The sequence below is a fragment of the Convolutriloba macropyga genome, chromosome 10 (genome assembly GCF_964194025.1).
Source record: "Convolutriloba macropyga chromosome 10, txConMacr16.3, whole genome shotgun sequence".
In the NCBI taxonomy this organism is placed as follows: domain Eukaryota; kingdom Metazoa; phylum Xenacoelomorpha; order Acoela; family Convolutidae; genus Convolutriloba; species Convolutriloba macropyga.
The window spans coordinates 40,218,105-40,243,337 of NC_134477.1; the positions used below are offsets into that span (position 1 = coordinate 40,218,105).

At 33.1% G+C, this 25,233-nt stretch overlaps 2 protein-coding genes across 5 annotated transcripts in view; one reads left to right on the top strand and one right to left on the bottom strand.

The window, feature by feature from the left end:
- Positions 1-25,233, bottom strand: part of LOC142348130 (uncharacterized) — a 100,258-nt gene that overhangs the window by 29,292 nt on the left and 45,733 nt on the right. The window lies entirely within an intron of this gene.
- The window catches only part of LOC142348128 (putative tubulin polyglutamylase TTLL9), a 30,476-nt gene continuing 25,300 nt past the window's right edge, over positions 20,058-25,233 (top strand). Inside the window, exons 1-5 of one of the 2 annotated variants that reach the window (XM_075399312.1) lie at positions 20,058-20,379; positions 20,729-20,849; positions 22,053-22,153; positions 22,635-22,826; positions 24,935-25,096. In XM_075399312.1, the coding sequence (XP_075255427.1) occupies positions 20,841-20,849; positions 22,053-22,153; positions 22,635-22,826; positions 24,935-25,096 (464 nt within the window). In that variant the 5' untranslated portion in view covers positions 20,058-20,379; positions 20,729-20,840. The remainder of the gene's footprint in view (positions 20,380-20,728; positions 20,850-22,052; positions 22,154-22,634; positions 22,827-24,934; positions 25,097-25,233) is intronic. The other variant, XM_075399311.1, reaches the window with a different exon arrangement.

Here is a 25,233-nt window from a genome sequence, read left to right on the forward strand (position 1 = left end):
AGATATCAATTGAGGCTTTAAATAGATTTATGCTCTTTCTTATCTCAACATGAAGGCAATTAGACCTGTCAATATTCAGATCTCCATTAAGTTTTGCAAGAAAACGCCGTTAAAGCCGTTTAAACCATAATATTTTCAGTAAACACTAATATATAATCAATTGCGCACCAATTGAACGCCAATAATGAGGTATGTGACCGCTGAAAATTGAGACCAAGTAATATGTATTTAAAATAGACTTTTGTTTTTTTTCGAAAACAGTTAATTCGAAGTCATAAAAGCATTAGTTGTTTACTGAAATCATAAGTTCATTTTTTTCTCCAAGGGACCACCAAGGTTTGATAATAAGCTGCTGCATGGTTTCTAGAGTTAATAGAATGTTGATCAATATTTTTATGACTCCAGTTTTGTAGTTTTTGGATAAAATTTAATTTTGTTTCTAATTTTCGGAGAATTTTTCTCATGTTCCAACTATATGGATCTCTATGAGCCAGTGAAACTTTTTCCGGCTTGAAACTGGGATACTGGATAGTCTCTTGATACAATGAAATGGTTCTTAAGATACTATCTTAAGTTCTAGCAAGATTTTTTTAAAATTTGCAATGGTTACCAAAATTTTTTAAATATTTTTCTTTTTCTGAGTTTAATGGCCGTTACTGGCCAACGAAACTTTTTAAGTTTTGGAGATGGATTACATGACAGGAGCTTCGAGAAAAAAAATGTTTTTGAACTTTTTTTTGCTGCGAAGTCAAAATTTTTGGTTTTTATTTTTGCCTTTTTCAGTTTTTATATGATTTTTTTTATTAACAAGGCTAGAAAACTAGAAGTTGCAGAGTCGAATCCCATCATGGAAATTATTCTGATCTCTCTCTGATGGTTGGAATTTCTTTCCCTCTCTTTCTCGTTCACGTTTTAGCTATCTCTCTCTCTCTCTCTCTCTCTCTCTCTCTCTCTTTGATGATGCCGCACTTCAGCTGCTGTTATGTGGCGTAATGTCATCATCTCTGATCCTCATTAACAGATTTATAGTTTGATTTATAGTAGAAATGTTTTTATTATTTGATTTATAGTAGAAATGTTTTTATCAGACATGACTTAACAGGCACTTATTAGGAAATCATTGTTAATTGCCCTCAAAAGCAATTTGTGGCAAATATATTAATCCTGTTTGTCTCTTTCATATGTCTCTTTCAATCCTCTTTGTCTCTAATTTACAACGCTTTCTTTTGAATTTTGATTCTAGTCATTGGCCAAAGTAAGTCAGAGCAACTGTTGTTCTCCGAGTAAAAGTTTAGCTCTTCTGAAATTCCTGCTGTGTTAAGATTTTCTCTTTCGTGAAGTGCTCGCTGAATATAATTTTATATCGCTATGTTGCTGTTTTAGCAATTTTTTGTATGCGCAGTTGCTGTGATTTTTCTCGTCGAAAATGATCAACTAGCCTAATGTTATCAAAACGAATTCCTAAAGTTAAGTTTATTTTGATAATACCATTAGTTATGAGCATTTGCAGTTAATATGGAGGCTCGGAAATGTGCGTTCTCACATAATGTTCCGACCCGGATCAATCACGTTTTTGACTGAATCGTCCACCAAATGAGGAACAGATAGAAAACTTTAAAAAATTACCTAATGCTCAAAAATAATTGGCGTCTCCATTTAAAAAATCGTTTGAAGCTCAAACTACTATGCAAAATAAACAATAACATATCAGAGGGCCAATGATACTGAGAGTAGTAGGCAAACCGAAACACGAAACCAAAAAACAACAAGCTTTACTGAATCGATAACAGCATCAGATAAAAAGTAAGCTAAACCTAATGACTTGCATTTCAACAGAAAAGATATGGGACCTGTGTTTTTTATAATAAGTAACAAGTAGACTGAAATACGTTTACATTTTTTGAAAACAATTAAGTTCTTGAGTTAAATTGAAATCTTGAAAACATTTAGCTATCGACTGAAATCTTTTATTAGCTTCGTTTATACCTTCTTACAAAACAATTGAGACCAATCATTTTTCAAAATTGTTAGAATGTCATACTAATTTAAAAAAGAGCAAATACAGGCAAATACCAAAAAGTCACTTCAGTTTTTCGAGGAAACGGTGTCGAAGATTATAGGATCATAATCTAGTCACTAAAAATATTGATTATAATCAATTCCGCCTTGTTAAAGGGCGCCTATTGTGATACGCGACGTGTCATTAATATGCCATTAATGTGATTATTGGAGTAGACAGCAAAGGAGAACCGCAACTGCAAAAACTGAAAAATGTCAAAGAAAAATTTTATGAAAACTCGTATTATCAACGAAAAAAACATTGTTTAAATAGAAACAGCACTGGAGACTACATTGTTTCATTTGAAAAAGCATGCATCCTTTGTCTTTGCTGTGACTTCCCTGAAAAGATGCACAAATAAAATTGAAATTGGCAAATCTCAATTTACCATTATTTTGAAAGATTTCAAACGCGTAAGGCTTAACAAGCATAAGTTTTCAACTGAAAATTGGTAATTGTTTTAAATTGCTACTTCTTAGGAAACCAATTGTACATGTCAGTAGTGAGACTAAGTCGAAAGATTAGACATTAAAAATAAATGTAGGCAGAACTCAAAAATTCACGAACAATTTTGATGCAAATGGAGTTGAAGCAAGAAAACAAGCTTCTCACAGAACCTATCATGTTTGCTCATCAGCCTAGAAAACGTTTGCTTTGCGCTGAATTTATGTATATTCACCGGCATCCCTTTGCACGTAAATTTGACCATCAATAATTGAGGTTTGATTTGAAAGCCTTCTGATCTGGGACTAACGTAAAAACAAAAAAAGGCAACATTTCAAAAAATACACGGCCCCATTACCACCCGATTATTTAAAATTCAAAATTTCATAGCCAGTCCAAAAATTTGTCCTGATCCTTCTGCTTCTCTATTACGACATTTTTGTGCCAAATTTTAAGGAATTAGCTTATTTCACCAAAAAGTCGCTATCAAAAGTAAATGATGAATTTGATAATTTTGGAGTTATTTTACCAAAAAATCATTGTATCAACTGAAACGATTACATAATTTTTAATAGCTCCTTCGATACCTAATTAGACATAACGAAATGGAATTTTTTGAGACTAAAAACCATCAGCTTTACTCATAAAACACAATATTGTTTCATGGGACTTAATTGGAACATAAAGGGACCTTTTATTAATTGATCCCTGAAATGAAAAACTTTCTTTTAATTGGGATGAAAAAAATGACAAAAATGTTTGAAAAATGATAGACCTAAAATACAATCAGAATCTTTCTTCATTGCTACTGCTGCGCGGTTGTTGAAAACTTCATTTTAACTAAAAAAATGCGTATTACTTTTCTTTTGCAGGCGAAGATCTTCATATATCAAAAATAAACTATACGTATTTTGTAAATATGGGTTTAAATTTGCAAAAAACCTAAATGTTATTTCCAGAAAGCGTTCTTAGGAACCGGAGTTACAATTAGCCCGAGTCTGAATAAAGGAAGTTTGTGTCAGCAGTTTTGATACCTGCACCAACAGTAAACTGAGCAAACTGGAATAAAATGCGCATATTTGATGCTCTTTTGTATGAAAAAAGGTGAAATGTTAAATTTTCAAAACTTTAGCTGAAAATTGTGCCAAAACAGTTGGTTTAATTTTCTCGTCATCTCTCTTCTATCATTAAAAGTGAAACCAATAGGCTTGTGTTTGCATTAACATATTTTAAGAAAAAATGAACAAAATTTAAGCAAAATTTGCTAAAAATGTGAACAAAACAAATGACGTAAGTGTGACGTTCATATTTCATTAAACCGCCTTAACTCCCTGGAAAAATTCAAAAATTTGGATGTAAAATTTTACGCTTGACAAGCTTTCTAATGATACTACACATAATCCTGCACGATGAACATATGGATTGCGAAAGTTGACTGAACAAACAAAACCCAGTTGAATATATTGTTCCTCCCCCAATCACATGTGCTTTCGCACATAATGTTCCGACACCGCTTATCCAAAATTTGTTTTGTCTACCAATTGAGGAGGGGACAGAAAAGTTTTTTCAAAAAAATCTCATCTGATAAAAAAATTTTTCTATGAGTAAAAAGATTATTGCCTCCAAGTTAAGTCACTTTAAAGGAAAATTAAAGCAGAATGCCACATTAGTGGTCCCATGAGACCTGCCATGATTAAAACTACGAGACCAGACAAAAATCAAATAGCAAGAACAAACCTTTACATCCAAAACTCAATGTCTGTTTTTTTTAAAAAATACAAAGTCAAAAAGGGTCAAATGAAACTTAAACTATAAAAATAAATTTGTAAATCTTTAAAAAAAACATGGGACCCGTCCTTGATGAGACTCAGTGCCAGGTAGACAAAAATGATGAAAAACGGCCTGATAAAAGTACTTGTTTTTTTTTAAAACAAATAGTTGCCAATAATCAAAACCATTAGATATCAATTGAGGCTTTAAATAGATTTATGCTCTTTCTTATCTCAACATGAAGGCAATTAGACCTGTCAATATTCAGATCTCCATTAAGTTTTGCAAGAAAACCCGTTAAAGCCGTTTAAACCATAATATGTTCAGTAAACACTAATATATAATCAATTGCGCACCAATTGAACGCCAATAATGAGGTATGTGACCGCTGAAAATTGAGACTAAGTAATATGTATTTAAAATAGACTTTTGTTTTTTTTCGAAAACAGTTAATTCGAAGTCATAAAAGCATTAGTTGTTTACTGAAATCATAAGTTCATTTTTTTCTCCAAGGAAAACATTTGAAAGCCATTGTCGTTATTGAGAATTTGTCGAACGCCTACAAAAAGAAGGCCAAATACACAAATTGCCAATTTTGAATTGAACTTTTGCAAAAAGGTGTCGAAGTCGTTAAAACAATAAACTATGCACTAAAAACATTAGAAAAAATCAAGAGTAATTGACGACAAAAATGTAATTGGCGTACTGCAATTAATGAAACTAGGTACCAGGTAAAACAAAAAGTACAGCAAAGTGCAATTTTTGAAAAATAGGTTATATATGTTTTTAAATTATTCCAAAGTCATGAAAAGCTTTACTTTACACGTAAAACCGTAAAAAATAAATTGAGTTCATTAGAAAGACGATGCGACCCGTTTTCATTGTTTTTAAGCTACAAGGCGGCCAGAAAAGAGAAAATATTAGCAAAGCTCAATAATCTATGGCTTGTTTTGAAAATGCATTTTTAAAGATCAAAACGAAAAGCTTTACTTTACAAAAGTCATGAAAAGCTTTACTTTTCACGTAAAACCATAAAAAATAAATTGGATTCATTAGAAAGACGATGCGACCTGTTTTCATTGTTTTTAAGCTACAAGGCGGCCAGAAAAGAGAAAATATTAGCAAAGCTCAATAATCTATGGCTTATTTTGAAAATGCATTTTTAAAGATCAAAACGTGCATGAACTTAGACTAAAAATCTAGATAGGTTTCATTGAATCTCCATAGCAAGCCAATTGGAATTGTCCTTAGTCAGCATTGATTTCAATTGTTTTTCTGTTATTATCGTACAAAACGCAAAAATCGTGAAATCGACCCATTACAATCCGAATATTTTGGGCTTTCAAAAAACAGCCATTACAACAAGACTAGCCTTGCTATTGCCTTTCATCCTTCAGTTATTGTTACAAATATAATGGATACGGATAATTATTAGACTATAAAATGTCAATATATCAAAAATAAATTGTGCATTGTGCATAATTATTGAGTTAAATTTACCGGTAAAATTTTTCTTCAATAACACTCTTAAAGAATGCAAAAATAATATAAATTGCCTTCTGTGTAATTAACAATGATTGTTTCAGCAGTTTTAGGCGTGTTAATCCGGTAAAGTTATTTAAAGTGGACTAAAAAGCTTGTTTCGTTCCTTTTTTGATAGAAAAAGGCTAAATTTTAAAAAAAACGTTAGCAAGAATTGTAGCCAAAAATTGGATCAAACAGTTTCAACAACACTCTTCTTCTCTTAGAGGTAAAACCAAAAATACTATTTTTTACAAGTTTTACAAATTTTTTGGCAAAATGTGCAGAAAATGGTGTAAAAATTCGGTAAAAATGAACAATAACAACGAAAAGCAGACAAATGTTCACAATTTTTTAACCTCGATAACTGCGTGGAAAACAAAATTCAAAAGCATCTTTTTAGTTTTATTTTCTACGCTGGATGGGCATTCTAATGATACCACTCATAACCCTCTACGTTGAATTGATCGATCGGCCAAAATTGACCGAACAAAAAACCCGTGTGAGTATATAGTTCCCCCTCCCCCTAAAGTGGGTCAGAACAACTAATTGTCTAGTCATTTTGGTGGTCTAGAATTTAGAGGTTTCCAGGTGTTTACAGTCCCCAGTGAGTTTTGTTAGTGGCGTTCTATTTAATATGGCGAACTTTTCTGTTTCTTGGGTTTATGTTGCTAGTTTTGTTTTCCAGAAATGATTGACTGTTTGTTTTCTTTACTTCTTAAAATACTTTGGGTGTTCATTGTTGTTTATTATGTCTTGGATCGTGAAGCTAAGTTGCCATTGTTTCACAAAAAAGTTTTTTCGTCAGATTTCATATTTTGATATTTTGTTCGTTTACTTCATTGTTATCATTTATTTACAATATCTGTTCACACGTTTTGGATGACGCTGAGATCAAATTGAAGTGAAGATTCGGATAGCCTCAATAAAATGATTTGGAGCGAAAAGGTGATTGTCTTTGTGGCTTGAATTTTTTTTTGTAGTTTTAAAGTATGAAATTAGTGATTGACTATCCTTTTTGTGTTCTCTGTTTTGTTCAAATGCGGCAACTTGAATTTTTCATTCTGTTATTCCTCTTTTTGAGGGATTTTTTAATGATTTTCGAATTTTAATTCTGATCATTTTTGTTTCTAGATTTTAAGTTTGGTCCATGAAATTTTTTGAATTGAAGTTCAGGACTTGACAAGTCACAATTTTCACGTTTGACTGCTGACGTACCTCATCACTGTTTCAACTGAGCTGAATTTAGAATTTATGCAGTAGGTAAACGCATAAAGTGCTTATTGAATCTGAAAAAACTGCAGAGCAAATTAAAGAGCTCTGCGTGTGTTCAAAGCATTTTAACATTGGCTTTTTTAGTTTGCCTCTTATTTTGTCTCCGTGTTTCAAATCCAACGTCAATCAGGAATCAACATTTTTCCGTGAATTCGCCTATGGTGCGATTTTGCTTTTTTTTCCCTTTAGGCCCGTATTATTAGTACCTAAAATGTCAAAGAGAAGTGTTGGGGTCTTCTCGATTATTCTCAAGCCCTTGTTCTCTTTTGAGTCAATTAGAATTATTCATTGGGGATTGTCAAAATGTTGATTATTTTAATAAATATCTATTTGACGTGCTGGTAGTTCCTGAACATTTTTTTCATTGTTTTGCTTATTTTAACTCACATTTAATGTTAAATCTTTTTTTCCTCATTTTGCTTCAATGGCTGTTCAGACGTGGCTGGCCATTTGTTATTAACACTGAGAGATCGCGGTAGCAAATTCTTACCAAATACGGTTAAGTTTTCACGATTTATTTGACTCCCATTAACGATGATACATTATTTTTGGTTCTCAAAATGAGCTCTTTTAATCGCTGAGTGTTTATTTGTATGCTCTATTATTTCTGTCTTGCTCGGACGAATGACTGTCTATTAACTTTACTTGAAGTTGGCTCCAATTTAATATTGTTAAATGCACTTGTAGCGATCTTAGTAAAATTGGTAAGCAGCCTGTTTGGCTGGAATTTAAAAAGTGTTTTAAGAATAGATTCATCGAGCTAATAGATTGTATTGATGATGAAATGTACATTTTTGTTTATTAACAAAAGCTTTGACTCTTTGCAATTTTTTTCTAAATTTATGATTTCAACTTTTCGAAAAGTGAAACAAATTATGTACTGAATTTGTGCGAATGATCAGGAAAAAATAACTTGTTGATGCACCAATTTTCAAAGTTTTGTTGGTTTTTTTTTTTTAAAAAAATGAATTGATCTGAACAATCGATTAATCCGATTTTCATTGGCAAGCGTGAATAATTTACCCAGTAGGTAGAGCAATAATTAAATACGGTAAACAAGATGCTTATCCTGTTTATCACATGCACTTATCTGTATGACATCATGTATGATGAAGTGGCAACTACTTGAAATCTTTTTCCTAAATCTTTCAAAGAATTGAGTGAAGTGATAGTTGTAATTTAGTCTATTCTGTTAGGACGAAATGATGAGTTTTACCGTCAGATTTTTAGGCCAGATTTTAAGGTCCCAGTTCTGATCCAAATTGTAAGTTATAACACTGAATGCATAATCAAAATCGGATGCTAAGTAAATATTTAGGCCTTTTGGCTAAATATTTGGGTGTGCGTCAACCTTTCGAGCTTGAAGGAGAACAAAATTTAAAACAAATGTCAATGTTGGCCATCGTTGTAACGCATGTATTTCAGTGATGATTTTATGTGCCAATAATATTGACATACAAGAAGCATAGATATGATAGCATCTATCTGCTGATAGTGTCTGAATATTTGGGATAGCACAAAAGCCGTAGATTTGTTGATGATTAATTTAATTCCTCTCCCAGGTGAACTAAATTGAATGAGGAATTGAGATGCTGATGCTAATATTCGACGGGTAAGAATGCTATGTTATATAGTGATCAGTTCTGCCTATTTCACCCATAGGCAACGTGTATAATGATAAGATAGTAATGTACACCGTAGAAATGTTCATGTAAAAAGCAGATTTCGTGACGGAAAATTGTTTTTAATTGCTCTCGTGGAGAAGCAATTATTGTAAACGTGTCTGTTTTTTATGCAAAAATTTTCGCTTGACCGTTTTGACTTTTCGAGTGACTTTTACGCCCTTGACTTTTCTGCGTTTTGCCTGATCTAAAATTCTCTCTCAATCACAATTTCAAGCAGCTGAACTCAATTGGCGGCAATTTAATACTAAAAGTCAGATGAAAAGTGCGCCGAAATTGGTGCCATTTTTCACTTTAAATCTTAATAGTGGTATATCTTAACCTCTAATGTTGTTATTTGAAGCCCACTATTGAACTTCTTAGTCCCATTTAGCCCACCCCGACGGAAACAGGCTGCAATTGATTGGAACTCCCACTAATCATTCGAGAGCAATTCTTCCGACGTTTAGTCGGTTATCTTCATGCAATGCAATCCATTCTTGGTGTTAAATCTTAACTCAAAACAAGGAGACTCCCCAATGGTCGGTGGCACATAATGTTCCGACCCCGCTCATCCACCATCTTGTCTCAGTTGTTTAACAGTTGACGCAGAGATAGACGGTCTCTATGAAAGCAGTTCAAATTTCATATAAACTTCATAGATTCTCAAAAAGGGACAAAAGTATATACAAAAAAGGGGTGCCATCAGTGAGATCAAAATTTTTATTACACTAGAATTAACACTCGAACAAATCAAACAGACATTAAATCAACTCTAATGCAATTTCCTCAAATAGAAGAAAAATATCACGAGAACAACTAATTTTTCAAAAAAACAAATGAGATTCAAAAATCAACATCCCGTTTAAAACTGAATCTCTACCTGAAGTATCTCCTAAGTTACAATGGAGCTCTACATAATTTCAATTGGATTTATGTTTGAGCGCAGAAGTAAGAAAGTTGACCTCTGCACTCGCTCATAAGTCTAGATTGAGAATGCAAAATAGGATCAAATTAACATAGAAGGTACCCATGCTTTTAAATCACAAGTTAATTCACGGCTGTTGAAAGTCGTGTTTGCTCCTGGGCCATAGGCAAAAATTGCTCCCCAGCGAACTGGTTACCAATTCATAGCAACAATGTAGGAATTGACAATACAATTTTGAAGGGCAAAAATTTTTCAAAATTCAGTTATTTTTGAAACAAATTGTAAAAAGCGTTCGATGTCAAATGGACGGAATCAGTTTCGCTTATAGTTTCCTTTATAATTCATAAGGTGATTCGATTTTTTAGAATTCAAAATATTTGATGGCTTGAGTTTTAAACAACCAAACTTAAAAAAATGTGAACACCATATTAAGACAAACTTTAAAGTTCTCAAAATTTCAAATTTCTCATTAATTAGCGTCAATTGTAAATCTATCATAATTCACAAACTGAAATGGAAATCTAGCCTCATTTATGCCTCAAAAATGACTTGGGAAACTTCAATCCAAGGAGGTTGAAGTGTAAACCATAAATATAAAAATAAAACGGTCAGAACTTAAAATTAATTTGTAATTTTTGAACAAAATATTGTCTGGTCATAATTCCACTCATTCAACATTTTGGTTTGTGTCACTACTGCAATCAATGATATCCTTCATTACTCTGACTGTGTCAAGCCTACAAATACTACGAACTCCGACGAGCAGCATCAATTAAGCATTGCCAAAGACATGTTTGGAACATCACTGAGACCTCCCAGTGTTGGAACTAGGAAAAGGAAACAATATAAGATCAAAAAAATTGACAAAAAACTTGAGTGAAAAAACGTAGTGTAAGAGTCGACAGAACCATCAGTTGTCTTGAAATCAATTCTGACAACAGCTTTTAAGAGACATCAATTCAGACAACACCGATTGGCCATTAGGACATAAATATTGCTTTTTTAGACTAAGTAGTTCATATTTCGAAATTTAAACTTACATCTTAACTTCTTTAAAAAGGCAGACGTGTAAACTGAAAAAAGATAAAAACTAACATATAATTAACATTAGAATGAATTAACCAGGCAACACTAAATCAACTCCTTCGTTATTTCCCATTATTTAAAAGGAAATATTCTTATCAATTAAACGGTTAATTTCAAAAAATGATCAGAAATCATCGTCTATCACTTTTTCAAACTGAAGTTCGAACTGTTAATTCTCTCAAGTTAGAATTGCATCAAATTTTAACTTGAAAGGCGTTTAATTGTTGTCCATTTGATTTTCGGAGCTCAATTGAGTGCAGAAGCAATAAAAATGACCTCTAACTTATTTATCTAATTTGAGAACCCGAATTAACTAGAGGTCACCGAAGCGTGATATGGCAAAGCTAAGTCGTGAGTGAGGTTTGCTCTTAAAATATTCCAAAGACTGGTTCTAGCAAAATATTAATTAAATCATGTAAACCCACACATGCCAGAAGTAAAGGAAAACATCATGAACGCCAGTTTCTTAAAAACTCTGATGTTAAAATTTAAAAACCAAGTTTAACCTCTTGCAGAATTTTTTTTTAACAAGCAGACCTTTCAGTATGAAGCAGTTGGAACTTCTTGCTAATGAGAAATAATTATAAGTGGAAAAAAACAATATTTGTGGTTGTTTTTTTTTCAAAATGTGTTTTTTAATCTTTCTAAACAAATTAAAAAGGCATTTTGTGTCAATTGGATACTTTCAGAAATTTTAATTTTTCAGTGTTTAGACAGATGATCGCTCTTTAGAGCAATCAGATAAGTGGATAATTCTAAACGTAGACAAACAAATTAAACCAAAAAACCGAATGACTAAAACCAACGAAAACTCTGGATTTTCAAGAAATTCCTATGCGTCAATTTTATAGCTATAATTAGGTATAAAGGGATATTTGGATATAAGTATGCCTTAAAAGTAATATGCCTTAGAAGTATGACGATCTTAATAAATGAGATTGAAGAGCAGCGCAAAAAAAATAAAATCTGTCTAATTTTGAAATGTCTTTATTTTGAAAACATTTGGGACCTGTCATCAAAAGTGATGGGCTAGTATCTTGAGCAAATGATATGCTTTGTTTTCTTCTCTAATCAATCTACTCAGATCTTTAACTACTCAGACTCTTACAAAATGTGAGCAATTTTACTATTAGATTCAAAGTAATCAATACCATAAATTATAAAAGAAATATGACGTAATCTCTTTGAACCCTGTTGGAACATCAATAAAGCTCTTAGTTTTGAGACTTAGTAGATTTATAAAAAATAGACAAAATTGACGAAATTTTTGAACACAATTGTTACTTGAACGAAAAGTTTCAAAGTACTCAGTGCCATAATATTTAAACTCTGAGGATTCTTATGATCAATTAGAAGATGTAAGAACTTTAGTGAGACCTGTCGGTATTGCTACTCAGTAGCAATACAACATAAGAATAAAGAAATGGACAAAATTTACAAAAGTTTAGTGAAAACAGTAAATTTTTTACATAAACAAATAGTTTCAATGTAATCAATCCATGAGCTATGAACTCTGAATATTATCTACATTCAATTAGGTTTCATGAGAACTTCAGTGAGTTGTTTTATTATTGGGACCCAGTAACAATACGTCAAAAAGATCAAAAAGAATTAATTATACAGTTTGGTTTCAATGAAAACTTTGTCTCCAAAGTCAACAAAATTTTTAGTTGCTCATGGACCACTTGAGACAACAGCATATATTTACCACTTAAACAATTTTATGGCATTTAGTATACGTCGCCGGAAAGTCGCAAGAAAAAACCGAAACTGATTTCAGATCGAAAACGGAAATGAAACAGAAAACAAAAATTGGCTTCCAAAACCACCGAAAAATTTACATCCGAATCTAGTCTTCTTTCAATAAAAAAAACCGCGACTAGATTTTAAAAATCCCTGATATCGCTTCAGGGTTACTAAAGAGCGGAAATTTCGAAAATAAAAACTTAATTTGGCAAAAATTATAAAAGATTATTAAAAAAGACCAAAAATTTGTGCTGAGTGTTGTTCTTTTAACAAAACATTTTTTGCCAATTTGTTACTTGCTTTTGCCAATTTACCGTTTCCATGTTCGAATTTAACGTATACCACAACTTGTCCTTAATTCCAAAAATGGTTTAAACCAGTTTACAGATCGAAAATCAATAATTCTTCTTTGTCCTGCGAAAATAAAGGTGACAATTCAACGAAAAATTTGTGATAGATAGTTACAGTTTTTCCTGGAACCTTATAATTGCTTAGACAACAAGAAATGGGAAATAAGTAGCAGACACATCGGACGTATACTTGCAAAGAAATTTTTTAATTTTTTTGCGGACTGATCAATTTTTCAGTATTTATCTTGTATAATTCGAACAACTCGTTTTTCGCATTGATTTCAAATGTCATATTCGGTGGAATATCTCTCATGTGAACAGAGGCCTATAGAATCGTAGAAAACACAAAAGTATAAGCATTAAGGGTCCACTTGGAGAATATATTATAGGAAACTTGGGAAAGTTTTTAAATCGTATTGCGAACTGCAAATGAATCCGATAGGCCAAAATGAGGCTATTTTTGAAGAGGTGTATTCAACTTTTGGACTTGGAACAGCCATGATAGCTCACAAAAACAAAATATTTGCAAGAGTCTTCAACAAATCTTTGTAATTCCAGGTGATTGAAATACATGAATGAAATTTCTTAGCTTTCAATGAGAACTTTGAATTTCGAAAATTGATGCTTTTTGGTGATGGGAAATAAGCTACCACTTGATAATTTTTATTGTCATTAGCGTTCGGGTAAACAATATGCCACTTGAACAACACACTTTGAGTTGGTGCGAAAAAGTGTTGTTCGTCGTGTATCCTTCTACAAAACTAAAGCTGCACTGAAATTAAAGATTCTGTGAAGCGATAAAGAATTTTAAAAATTTTCTGGGTGATTTTGAGGGAGCCAATGGGTTTCGAGTCTGGACATTTTATAGAAGGACCTTCGATAAAAGCGTTTTTTCTTCCCTTGTTTGTATATTGATTATATCGACGATATTCAATTGCATCATAAATTATTAGCGCGTTGTTTAAGTATTAAAATGATAAACGCATAAAAAACTTCTTAAAGCACTTTCAAAGCATCACTAATATAGCTTTTGAACGCTTATTGATGAGCACTCAAACCCGTCGAGAAGGCTCTACCGAAATACCGCTCAAACTACTCGCCCAACGTATTCTGTCCAGTACCTACAACAACCCTCAAATCTAAGTGATCTATTTGTAATTCATAATGTTTCAGATATTTTTAAAGTAAGTTGTTAGAAATGATTTGAAACCCTTAGGTCTGTATGCCATTTAGGATCTCATTGTAGTGTTTTTTCTAATAAAATGCAAACTGATTACCTCTACTCTGTTAGATAGGAGGGGCGGTGTTACGGGGGAGGGAGGGAGGGAGGGGAGGGATGTGATGCATGCGTGATCAAAATGCTGATGATAAGAATTTGTTGAGAAGTGGGGATGGGAAATTAGATAAGATCTTAATTGGAGGGTTCCGCTGTCAAGCCAGCTTCCTTTCTGGTGCTCTTTCGGCATTTCTTTTGCTGTTTTCTGCTTTTCTACTTTTATGTAAATAGCGCTCAGAGCTCTAGGTTGATTTTGAAATATTGGTGTGAAGAAATGACTCCGCCCCTTGAAGTTTGACCACAGGCTTGGAAGGCCAGTACCTATGAACTAACTAAGCACGCTACAAACTAACTAATTAGCCTTTTGGTAACATTTGTATCAAAAACCGCAGATAATATATAGTACGCTTCCAAAGGGGTGAAAAAAATAAACTTTCTGAAAGGGTAAATATCCAGGTGTTTAAAAAGGAGAAATGACCAAGTTAATGAAAGTTCAGACGAGTTCCTACGTATTGGGGTGTTCTTTTGACCCTTAATATTTTGCAAAGATTGCGGCAATGCACTAGGTAATAATACAGCTTGCCACTAAAATACCTGTGATTATTGTTAACGATTTTCAACTAATATCCGGCCATTGCGCTTCGATTCTCATCTCAAAGGTAGCCGCCCATTATCCGGCCCTTATAGTTACAGACGAAGTGTAGGCACTCAACGACCCAGACTGAGCGCCCGGTGGTTCAACAACCCCACAGGAATTTCGCTCAAGTTGTTCCGAATTTTGATGACCCTTTAGAGTCGATTTTTAATGGGAGTGAAAATAGGAGTTGACCATAATTGGAGACGAATTTAGGGAAGTCGTTCAGACTTAAAAGATCCGCTTGAGAGCATTTGAAAATTTTCACCTGTTTGCCAGACTTGAGCGAAATTATTCAAGTTTTCCTTTAGCCAGCATGTATGGATCGCACTGTGTTCAACCTGCATAAAGGAAAGACAAAATTTTCTGTCTCTGCTATACTTCTATTGTAATTTTTCTCTACTTGACGAAAAAGTAAAATCATGTTATTTTGTTTCCTTTTTTCACCCTGTCAGTCTGCTTATTTTGGAAACTTTTTTGCCTATCAAGGTGTCCGAAAATGAATCAGAGAAAAAAATTATTCAAAGATGCAAATTGAATTGATTTTCCATTTGTTTCAGCAAATTAGTCTTTTAATGCATAATTTAAATTCACTTTTTGTGAAGAAAAACCAGAACCAGGAAAATGACATGCACCAGTATTCGGTGTCAGCTCGAAAGTTTGAATATTATGAATTGCTAATTTTGAAAATTCGAATGAAGATCAATTGTTCTCAACGTGCTTTTCTTTTCTTCGACTGCATCTTTTGGTTCTAAATTTTTTATATTTCAGTGAAAGATAGCCAGTGAATGATTTTACGATAGCCAGTGAATGATTTTACCATGAGCCGACAAACTAATATCAAGAAATGAAAAAATCTGAGACAGTTTTTCTGCAATCAGTTATGAATTTTAAAAGACAAAGCTGGGTGTTGAACGTCAAAATTTTTTTTGGGTGCATGAGAAAAAAATCATCCAATTAAAAGTAAAAAATGTAGAGGTGCAAATACTTTTTAAACGTTTTTTCGTTATTTCAAATAGGCAAGTAACTTAAATTTTTTTGCCAGGCTTGAGAAGCTCAAGAAACCCAAAAGTAACAATAAGGGTCTGCTTTATAAATATCTATGTACTTTGTATATATAATTAAATTTATTATTTTGTTTGCCTTTGTCTTCAATTGTCTCAGGCCTTGTAAACAACTAAAGTTACCTGCTGTCGAATTTACCTTATCAGCACGTTATCTAGTTCCATTTTTAGCGATTTTAATTAACTTGATGTTCTTTCCATTGGAACTCTTTCCTAGATGTTCCATTAATAGTCATCCAGGTTCTGATTAATTGATCAGAATTTTGTTGTCGAACCAGATACAGTTGCTGATGAGTGCTGCGCATTTATATAACTTTAAAATGTTTACAGAACAAACATCCAAGAACACAAACACAGCATATTACAAACACTCACACGCAAATACAAAGCCCAGCACCAAAAAACATGTTTTTTTTATTTTGTTTTTGACAATTAGTCAATACTCAATTTTCATCGCTGTTAATTTAAGTTTTCTTTGTTTTCATGTAAAAACTAGGCTTGGACTTTTTGAGACAATTGTATTGGTAGCTGTAATTCTTATACCAAACTTTGAAAAGTAACTTATGAAGTTTTTTTAGAATTTTTTTCAGTTTGGTAATTTAATCAGCATAGGACAGTTCATTTTGAAAATCTCGCAAATATTTGATCAAAGCGACTTGAAAACCGCTCAGTTTTGGTTTTGGACGTATTTTGCAGCAATTTGCAGCGAATAATAAGTAATTTTTCTGATTTGTCATGATTTGACATTTTTTTTTGCATTCTACCACTAATTGTGTCCAATATTTAATGGAAATATTTCTCAGACAAATCCTATTGCTCTATTTCTCTCACCCTCGTATACCATGCACATATGAAACGCAAAGAGACTTATTTACAACTACACAAGCGCGCGCACACAAATATAAATCGCGATATCGAAAAAAAACACTAATGTTTTGGCATCTCATCTTTACTCAAGTTTCCTCTCCGTTCAATTACATCTGGATTGTTTTTTTGGCAACTTAATGTGAAATTCCTGAGGAATTTGGATTGTCAATAGTCAAATGGACAATTGAAAGTTTAAAATTTTTCGAAATGTTTAGTAATTTTTGGTGTTTCTTCAGCTTAATGGGACAATCATTTTTTCATCTCGTAGATGTGTGTTCAGGGAGATTTAAAAACACAATTTTAGCATTTGACACTTTTAAAGCAGCAGTGATAAATTTTCATTTTTTTCTTATTCAAGATTTTAGAGTTTTTGCACTCTATTTGTGTCTAACATTTATTTCTCTCACAATAACTCTGTCTTTCTCTCTCTCTCTCTCTCTCTCTCTCTCTCTCTCTTACAGACACAACATACATTACGAATATGTACACCCTTACATACTCCCACACAGGCGTGAGCGCACACACAAACACAAGTACAAAAAATACTTTGTGGCATCTTTACTCACCGTCACCGTTCTTTAGTTCATTCTTGTCCTGATCGGTTTTTTTCTCAAAAATTATAGATCGACTTCCGGAAGCAATTGCATCGGTAGTTGTGAAACTAAAATTAAATTTTGAAATTGTTTTCTCGAAATATTTTCATTTTTCATGTTTCATGAGCATAATTGGCCTATTCTTTTTTTCAGATGTCAACAACTAGTTTAAACATACGTTTTTAACTTTTTATTGTTCTGACAATTTTTCACTCTGTATCTTGTTGTTTCAAAGATGTAAAGGAGCGTTGAAAGTTGTTCTTAACAACTTTTATTTACTGATTTGGAACATTGGTTGCCATTAAATTTTACGTTTGGCCCTTTCACTCTTTTGTTTAAGAGTATTCTTAAAGAAATAGGAAAATTTATTAATTTTTGGGAACTTTAAAAGAAAAGAAAATTTCTCTTTCAAAAATTTTTTTTGAAGATTTATGCAATAAAAAAAATTCAATTTTTCATTTTACAGAAACGTCCAAAGACGAAAAGATCATTTCGGATAACATTTTGAAAATACAGTAGTGAAAAATATTTTTCTCATTTTCAAAAAATTATGGTTATGTGTAATAATTTTTTCAACCTGGCGTTCCATTGACCCTCTAACTGTCAATTTCATCCCTTTTTTATTATAATATTAAATGAGCTTATTTCTAACTATCTGCTCTGGCATTATAAAAAATACAAATGGAAGTTAAGAAAACATCTTTTTCAAATAATGAATTTGGTTGATTTCATGTTCATTTATTGAATTCGTTTTTTTACGTCTCCAAGGTTTTCAAAATACTCAAATGGTAATTTTTGATGAAATGAGAAGTCAATTTTGTTTTTCTTTGCTATTTTGATAGCTCCAATTGCCTGAAGTCTTCAATTTTCCAGGAAAAAACTTTTTGTACAGAAAGAAAATGGTTCGCACAATAGTTTTCAACTAGCAGAAAACAGAGACGAATAGAAGTGTTTTAAACAATTTTTTGAGAAAAGTACAAAATAATTGATTTTTTTTAGAAATTTTGGCCATATAGTATAAACTGTAAATTTTTAAACTGCGAGTTCCCCTTTTTTGAATTCGGATTTTTTAAAAAAATCAAAACTAGATACGAAGGGCTACAAAATGGTGTCTTTCTTTCGCCCCCCACCCTCCCGATCGATGTTTTTTTTGTTCTCAATTTTTCAATTTTTGCTTCGAAATTTTAAAGTTCCCCTTTTTCAATTTTCTGATAAATTTTTGTAAAAATCAAAACTAGATCCAAAGGGCTACAAAATGGTGTCTTTCTTCTTTGTCTACAATGCCTATACAAAAACTGAAAACTGAAAATTAGAAAAAAGTAACAAAATACAAAAGAAATTTCTAACTCGACTAAAATACGGGTGTGGGTGGTTGTTGTTTTTGGTTGTGTGGGCGGTCGTGGCGATGATGTGGCAATGGTCCTGCCTGTGTGTGTGTTTGTTTGTGTGTGCGTGTGCGTGTTTGTGTGTGCGTGTGTGTGTGTGTGTGTGTGTGTGTGTGTGTGTGTTTGTGTTTGTGTTACGTGCGTTTGTGTTACGTGCGTGGGTCCAATGGTAATCTACGTGCGTGGTGCGTGGGTCGGTGTGTTGCATGCGTCCGTGGATGTTAGTATGCGTGCGCGTGCGTCCGTGGATGTTTTGCTGGGGGGGGGGGGGTTGAACATTCTTTTAGATTTGAATTCTACACTTTCAAATAGACACGAAAGTAAAAATGTTTAAATAAGAACAACAATTTCCGCGTTTATAAATCATACGAACATAACGTTAATTCAATTCTGTTGTTTTAAATGCATTTGAAACGCCAGTTTGTTTTTTCAACAGCCATCCTACTGTACCCCCCCCCCCCCCCCCCACACACACACACACACGTGCAATAACAGCTATTTCACATGCTATATATATTTCACTGTGGATTGATTGAGCTTTTTGCTTGCAACTGATAATTGCTTATGATTAATGATGAAAAAAAGGAAATAATTAATTGGAAGTTATGAGCGTTGTTATAAATGTGTGCTGGGTGTTCGACATATCAATGTCACCTGATGATTGAATACTTCTTTAAACTACTAATCAAAGTTCCGCCTCTGAAGAATTTATTCGTGTCTGTTAGTAGACTGCTGTTATTGTTCTTAAAAAAGTTATAAACATGAGACACAATCAGTGTTACTTGCAGAACATGAAAAATATGTTGCAGCTTTTATTTTTGGATACTATAGTTTTCAATTGTCGGTTTAATGGTTTTACTATTATTAATTTATTTTTCCTGCTTCACGATACCTTATAGAGAAGGGGGGGGGGGTGATATTGATGAATTGATCATGCTTGTGGAATCTAATGACACGAGGAATGTTTATGAACCAATTAGTTGCCATTGTTTGCTATTCAAGAATTGCTCTGTGAACAATCCAAACAATTTTTGTATTCACTCAGTAAATTAGTTGAACTTGATGAACCATAGCTACTTTTATATTGGAAGTGTTCGCTTTATTCGCTTAAAGGATATATTGAATATATCGATAGTTGGTTTTTGTGTTTCAGTGCTTGAAGTACTGAATTCAACACGATGATCGTGTTGTGAGCTGAGCTGCTCAAAAATTTAGAGTTGCAAAAGTTTTGAAGTACTGCTCAAGTATAGAAATACTGAATTAGCCGAGTGCGGAAAATTAGATTCCGGCCAATCGTTTCTGGTCTGTTTTACCAGTATATGGTCAAAGGTAATGCGGTACAAGTTAGCTGCCGTCTTGACCCTCTGCGATTACTTAGAATGAATCCTGTTTTAGATTTGAATGTTCGTTTGCTCTTGTCAACATTTGCAATCCGGTGGATATGTAATTCAAATGGCGTCCTCTATAAATAATTAAAGTCGTGAGGACAACATTGTCAAGAGGAGTGAAGAATAATTTTTGGAAGAGTCGACTGAGAGTTGAAAAGAAGCGAAAATAATCAGTTCACACTACACGGAAGTTTTTTGTGTGCAACTTTGAGCTAGCTATAGGAATGAGTAAGCGTGCCTCGATGGGCTATGGGCCCGGTGGTTTCTCAAGGAGAGGTGGAAACAGTGACCACGGGGCAGGGGGAGCTAATCGGATCATAAGGCAAGTACAGGTAAATTAGTACTAAATGAGTTAGAAACAGCCAGCTTCAGTTAAATGCTGTACATTCGTTGGTTTTGCGCTTGAAATTTCCTCAACAAATGTTCAACAAAACAGGAGATTTTTACTTGATTCTAACAATAGCGTTAGTATAAAAGATTATTTATGACTGTGTATTGTGATGCGCATAATGGAAGTGTATAAACGTAATAAAAGTTCGCTTTAAGACTTTAAGCGAGTGTCGTTTTAGTGCATTTTAGCGTTGCTACATGTGTTTTATGGGTACAAAAGCTGTTTAAATTTGTTGCTTTTTATCTCTGTTGCGTTATACAGGAATATCTGTCTACATTTGAGTGATTTAGGTTTCGGTGTGGCTTCACAAATACCATTCTTGATGTCCTGAGGGGGAGGGGGTGGGTGCACGTGACCGAAGAGGGTGCAGATTGGGACTTCTACTGGTGCGATGTGGGATGGATGCGAGAGGTAAATTTTTAGATCAAGACTAAATTTGCATTTTACTTTTGTGCTTTGGGGGTCATAGAGAACACTTGCAAAGCAAGAAAGTCTCGATTTTTTTAAAAATTAACTAAGTTTGTGAATCTCCATGGCATGCTTTTCAAACGCTTTGCTACCAACTTTACTTCTGCTCACATTTTCTTGCTTTTTTCAAAAAAAGGATTGCAAATACGCAATGGCACCTAATGTTCCGGGCTCGCTCATCCACGCTCTTAGCTTAATTCTCTGCCAATTGAAGATTTGGACTACCTTCAAAATAAAAAAGGATAGTTAAAATTTTGTTTTTTAGATTTTGATAGATTCTTATAAAAGACAACGGACGTGTAAAAAATGAGTTGATTTAAGTGACATCAAACGTACTTACTAGAACAAACCGCGCAAAAGAATTTAAGTCAATTCTAATGCAATGTTCTCAAGCTAAAAGACAATTTTATCAAGTGAAATTTTAATTTTAGCAAATAACAAAATTTGAAATCCAGAAATCAACCATTATCATGTTTACAAACTGAATCGCAAGCAGTGATGACTTTTAAGTAACAACTTCGTTGCTATCGAGCTTTCGTGGCCTCTATTTAATTTTGAATAGATTTTATAATCTCAATTTAGATAAGTAAGTGTTTGCAGAAGTCAATAAAATGACCACTGCATGCACTTATAAATCCAATTTAAGAGCGCAAAATCAGACAAAAAGAGGTCAACCAAGCTATTTTGCATTTTTTTTTGGAAAACGGGACCAGTTAAAAAAGGACATTAAAGGAATATTGACGAAAGCCACTATCGTTCAGTTTCATCAAAATTGAAAAAGAAGCATAAAATTATCTGGTGAAACTGTTGGTCAAATCCTTGTAATATTGTTAGAAAACCGAAATTTTCATATCATAAATCCTTTATTCGAGAAAGTGATGGCAATAATGCAAATGAATAACAGAAATTTAAGGCGTCTTTCATAAAATTGGAAAAAAAATATTAGGTCAGTAATAAATATATCCGAACATTTAAACGATTCAGTAGGTTTTAAGAGCAAATGGAAAAATGCTTGATTTGTTTTTAATTGCCCTCAACGAAGTGATCACGATTTTTTGACTAAATTTTGCAATGAAGTTACGTGACAAAATATTTCTTGACAACACTTGTATCCCTTTTTGAGATCACCAATTTTTCTATTTACAGGTATTTGACCACTGTTACATGGATGAAAATGCACGGATCTGTCATTTCAGAAACCACTATGAGTTAACCAGGAAAAACCTTATGGTCAAGAATTTCAAAAGGTCAGTTGTTATCATACGTTATCAAAACATGAACATTTTTAACCATGAAAAGAGCAATTAATTTTGGCGACGGTGGTTAGTTTTTCTGAATTTCATTCATCTAAGTTTAATAAAAATAATTTGTATCATCTCATCATGAATCTGTATTTTTAGTTGTGAAATTTGTTGATGACAGTCTGACAGAAGGCAATATAAACCAGAATCTAACAAATACCCTTGTCAAAATAACGACAGACGGTTAAAAAATTATGAAAATATTGCTGTTATTGGCAAAAAACAAAGATAATAATAGTAATGTGAGAAAGTGACACGCCTAGGGGGGAGATTTTTTTGCAACGCTGTTGTTGCGAATTGTTGTATATTCTCAAAAACAAATCGCGTTGTAAAATTACCCCCTTGGGGATTTTCCTACTATTTTTTCATAATACTAATTAATGCATTCAGCTTGAATAACTCTATAACTTGATGAATGCGTGCTAAGGTACCGAAAGCAATTGGAAAGAGAGAGTGGCAAAGCGGAGGCGTCAAAGTGTGATTTCTTTCCTCCTACTTTTGAACTGCCGACTGAGTACCACATGTTTGTAGAGGAGTTCAAAAAGTATCCAAATGGACAGGCCACCTGGATCATGAAGCCAGCTGCCAAAAGCCAGGGAAAAGGAATATTTTTGTTCAGGTGAGAGACAGAGAGGGGAGAATAGTATACTATAACGGTGTAACACGATCCTTCTGGCCTTTTTTAATTGCTCTTGAACGAAGTTCATAGCAATTATTGTAAACGTGTTGGTCTTTTTTATGCAAATTGTTTGCTTGACCATTTTGCGCTTTTCTTCTAGAACATTCTTTGACTTCTCAAGTGACTTTTTCACGCTTTCATTATTCATTTTTGAGTGATCTCTGTTGCTCTCACTCTTGTTGCTAATATAAAATTGGTTGCAGCATACCAATAGTAAGGGCAAAATAGCACACACGGTAGTGCAAAGTTTCTATTATACGTTTTTTTGTTCAAAACAATTTTAGATGATTTTTTAATCCGGATATCTTGCTTTTATTTTCCCAGTGCTAGTTTGTTAAAGCTGTGCAGTCTGAAACTATTGACTGCTCACCAATTTAAGTTAAAGGTTTGTTTTTTTGTGTCTTGTTTTGAAACTCGAATTACAGTTCGATTATTTATGCAAATTGATAATTATGGAATTTTCTATACAGATTTATGAGATAGATCAATAACTATTGTAAAATGCAAAATGTCTTTAAGATTAATTTCACATTTTTATTAGATTAAGTTTTCAGGATTTTACGGATTTTTTCAATCTATGAAGGAAAAGGTTGCGATAAAGTTCTTTTTATATGATCATTTGGTACTTTGTAATTATTAACGTCAGTTATTGACTGAAGCTTCCTACCTCTTGGTTTTTCCAGAATTCTTCCGGCTTGGATTTTGTAAGATCTCAGCACTCATTTTGAGCATTTTGAAATCGAATTAGAGTAGTGGTTTTGGTCACGCTCAATCAGGAAATTGAGCTAGAAAACGAGTACTTCTGCTATATAAGTTGTTTAACTTCAATTTTAAATCGAGTCAGAAAAAGTGGTGTTTGAAAAATTTTCACAACTGCGATAGCAATTTTTTAATCTTCTGTTTACTGTTTTTTTTTTAATTTTTGTGTCTCGTTTTTTTTTTCGTGGTTGGTTTTTTAAATCCATTCCTGTTTTGTTACGACCAGTGACCTCACGCTCAAATCAAATTTTTGTTGATTCTATGCATTCCATTTGTTTCAATTTTATGAGTTATGTCATTTCGTACACTTATTATATTAAGTTTCTGTTCATTCACATAAATAATTTTTTCGTCACTTGTGATTTCACCTCACTCTAGACTTCCTCTCTCTGAAGATGAATTCTGCTGACTTTTAAAGAATGATCATAAATGTTTTTGTTCAACATGTCTCGTAAACTGTTCTATCATCTTTTTTCAAACAGAAAGTTTCCCAGCTAAGAGACCCAGCTAAGAAACTTATTTAAACCTTATTAGTCAGACAAAGCAAAACAGATAATTGTTATTGAAAAATTTGAAAGAAAGGCAAAGTTCGCAATTAAATTTCTCAAAAGTTTTGATATTAATTTTTTCAAAATTAACATCTTTTAAAATGCTGCAAAACATTTTTGCAGGCAGAGAAACCTTGCGAGAGGTGTTTAAGTGTCAGATTTTTTTTAAAACAAAATTTAATTATTTCATACAATTTTTTCTCGGTTTTAATAGTTTCAAAAGATTTATTGTGCAGCTAAAATGTACTCATTAATGCAGCTCTAAGCATTAAAAAAGCTTTATGATCACATCAAGGAAAATTTTAGCAAACTGACAAAAAAAATTTCAACTTAAGCTTCTAATGACAACTTTTGGTGTTAATGTTGACGTTTCCGATATATACACACCTTAAAAAGTTCATAAGATAGGAGGTTAATTGAACCAGATCTATGGTAACTGTGAGCTAGTACAAATGAAACTTTTTTCAGGCTGGAAACTTTGTGGTTTCAAGAAGACGCTCATCTCGCAAAAGTCAAATCGAGTTTTTTTTTAAAAAAAATGGCCTAACAAAATTTCATGGCACGGGAACGCTCTTAATTGAGAAACCATTGTTGAATCAGAACTTTCTCCAGAATTATAAAGATTCAGAGTGTTTCCTAAGAACATGAATGCTGCGAGTTTTAAGATTTCAGATCAAAACAAGTTGTTTGACTGCTATTTTGAGAAAAAATCGCGATAACTGTTAGCTTTCAATGTTTCAGAAAGTTAAAAGACATCACAGACTGGAAGAAGAACTCTGTTTATAAACCGCAGGGTTCTTTGGACAGCAACAGTGACAAACAGGAGACACCTGTAGAGACATATGTCGTGTCGAAATACATTGACAATCCATACTTAGTGGGCAACAAGAAGTTCGACATCAGGTACGCATTCTGCGAAGAAATATGCGATGTATAGTGGAGTTAATAATATGTTTTATTGTTCCGACCCCCACTATAGTGGGGAGGGAGGAACTATATACTCAACTGGGTTTTTTTTGTTCAGTCAATTTTGGCCGACC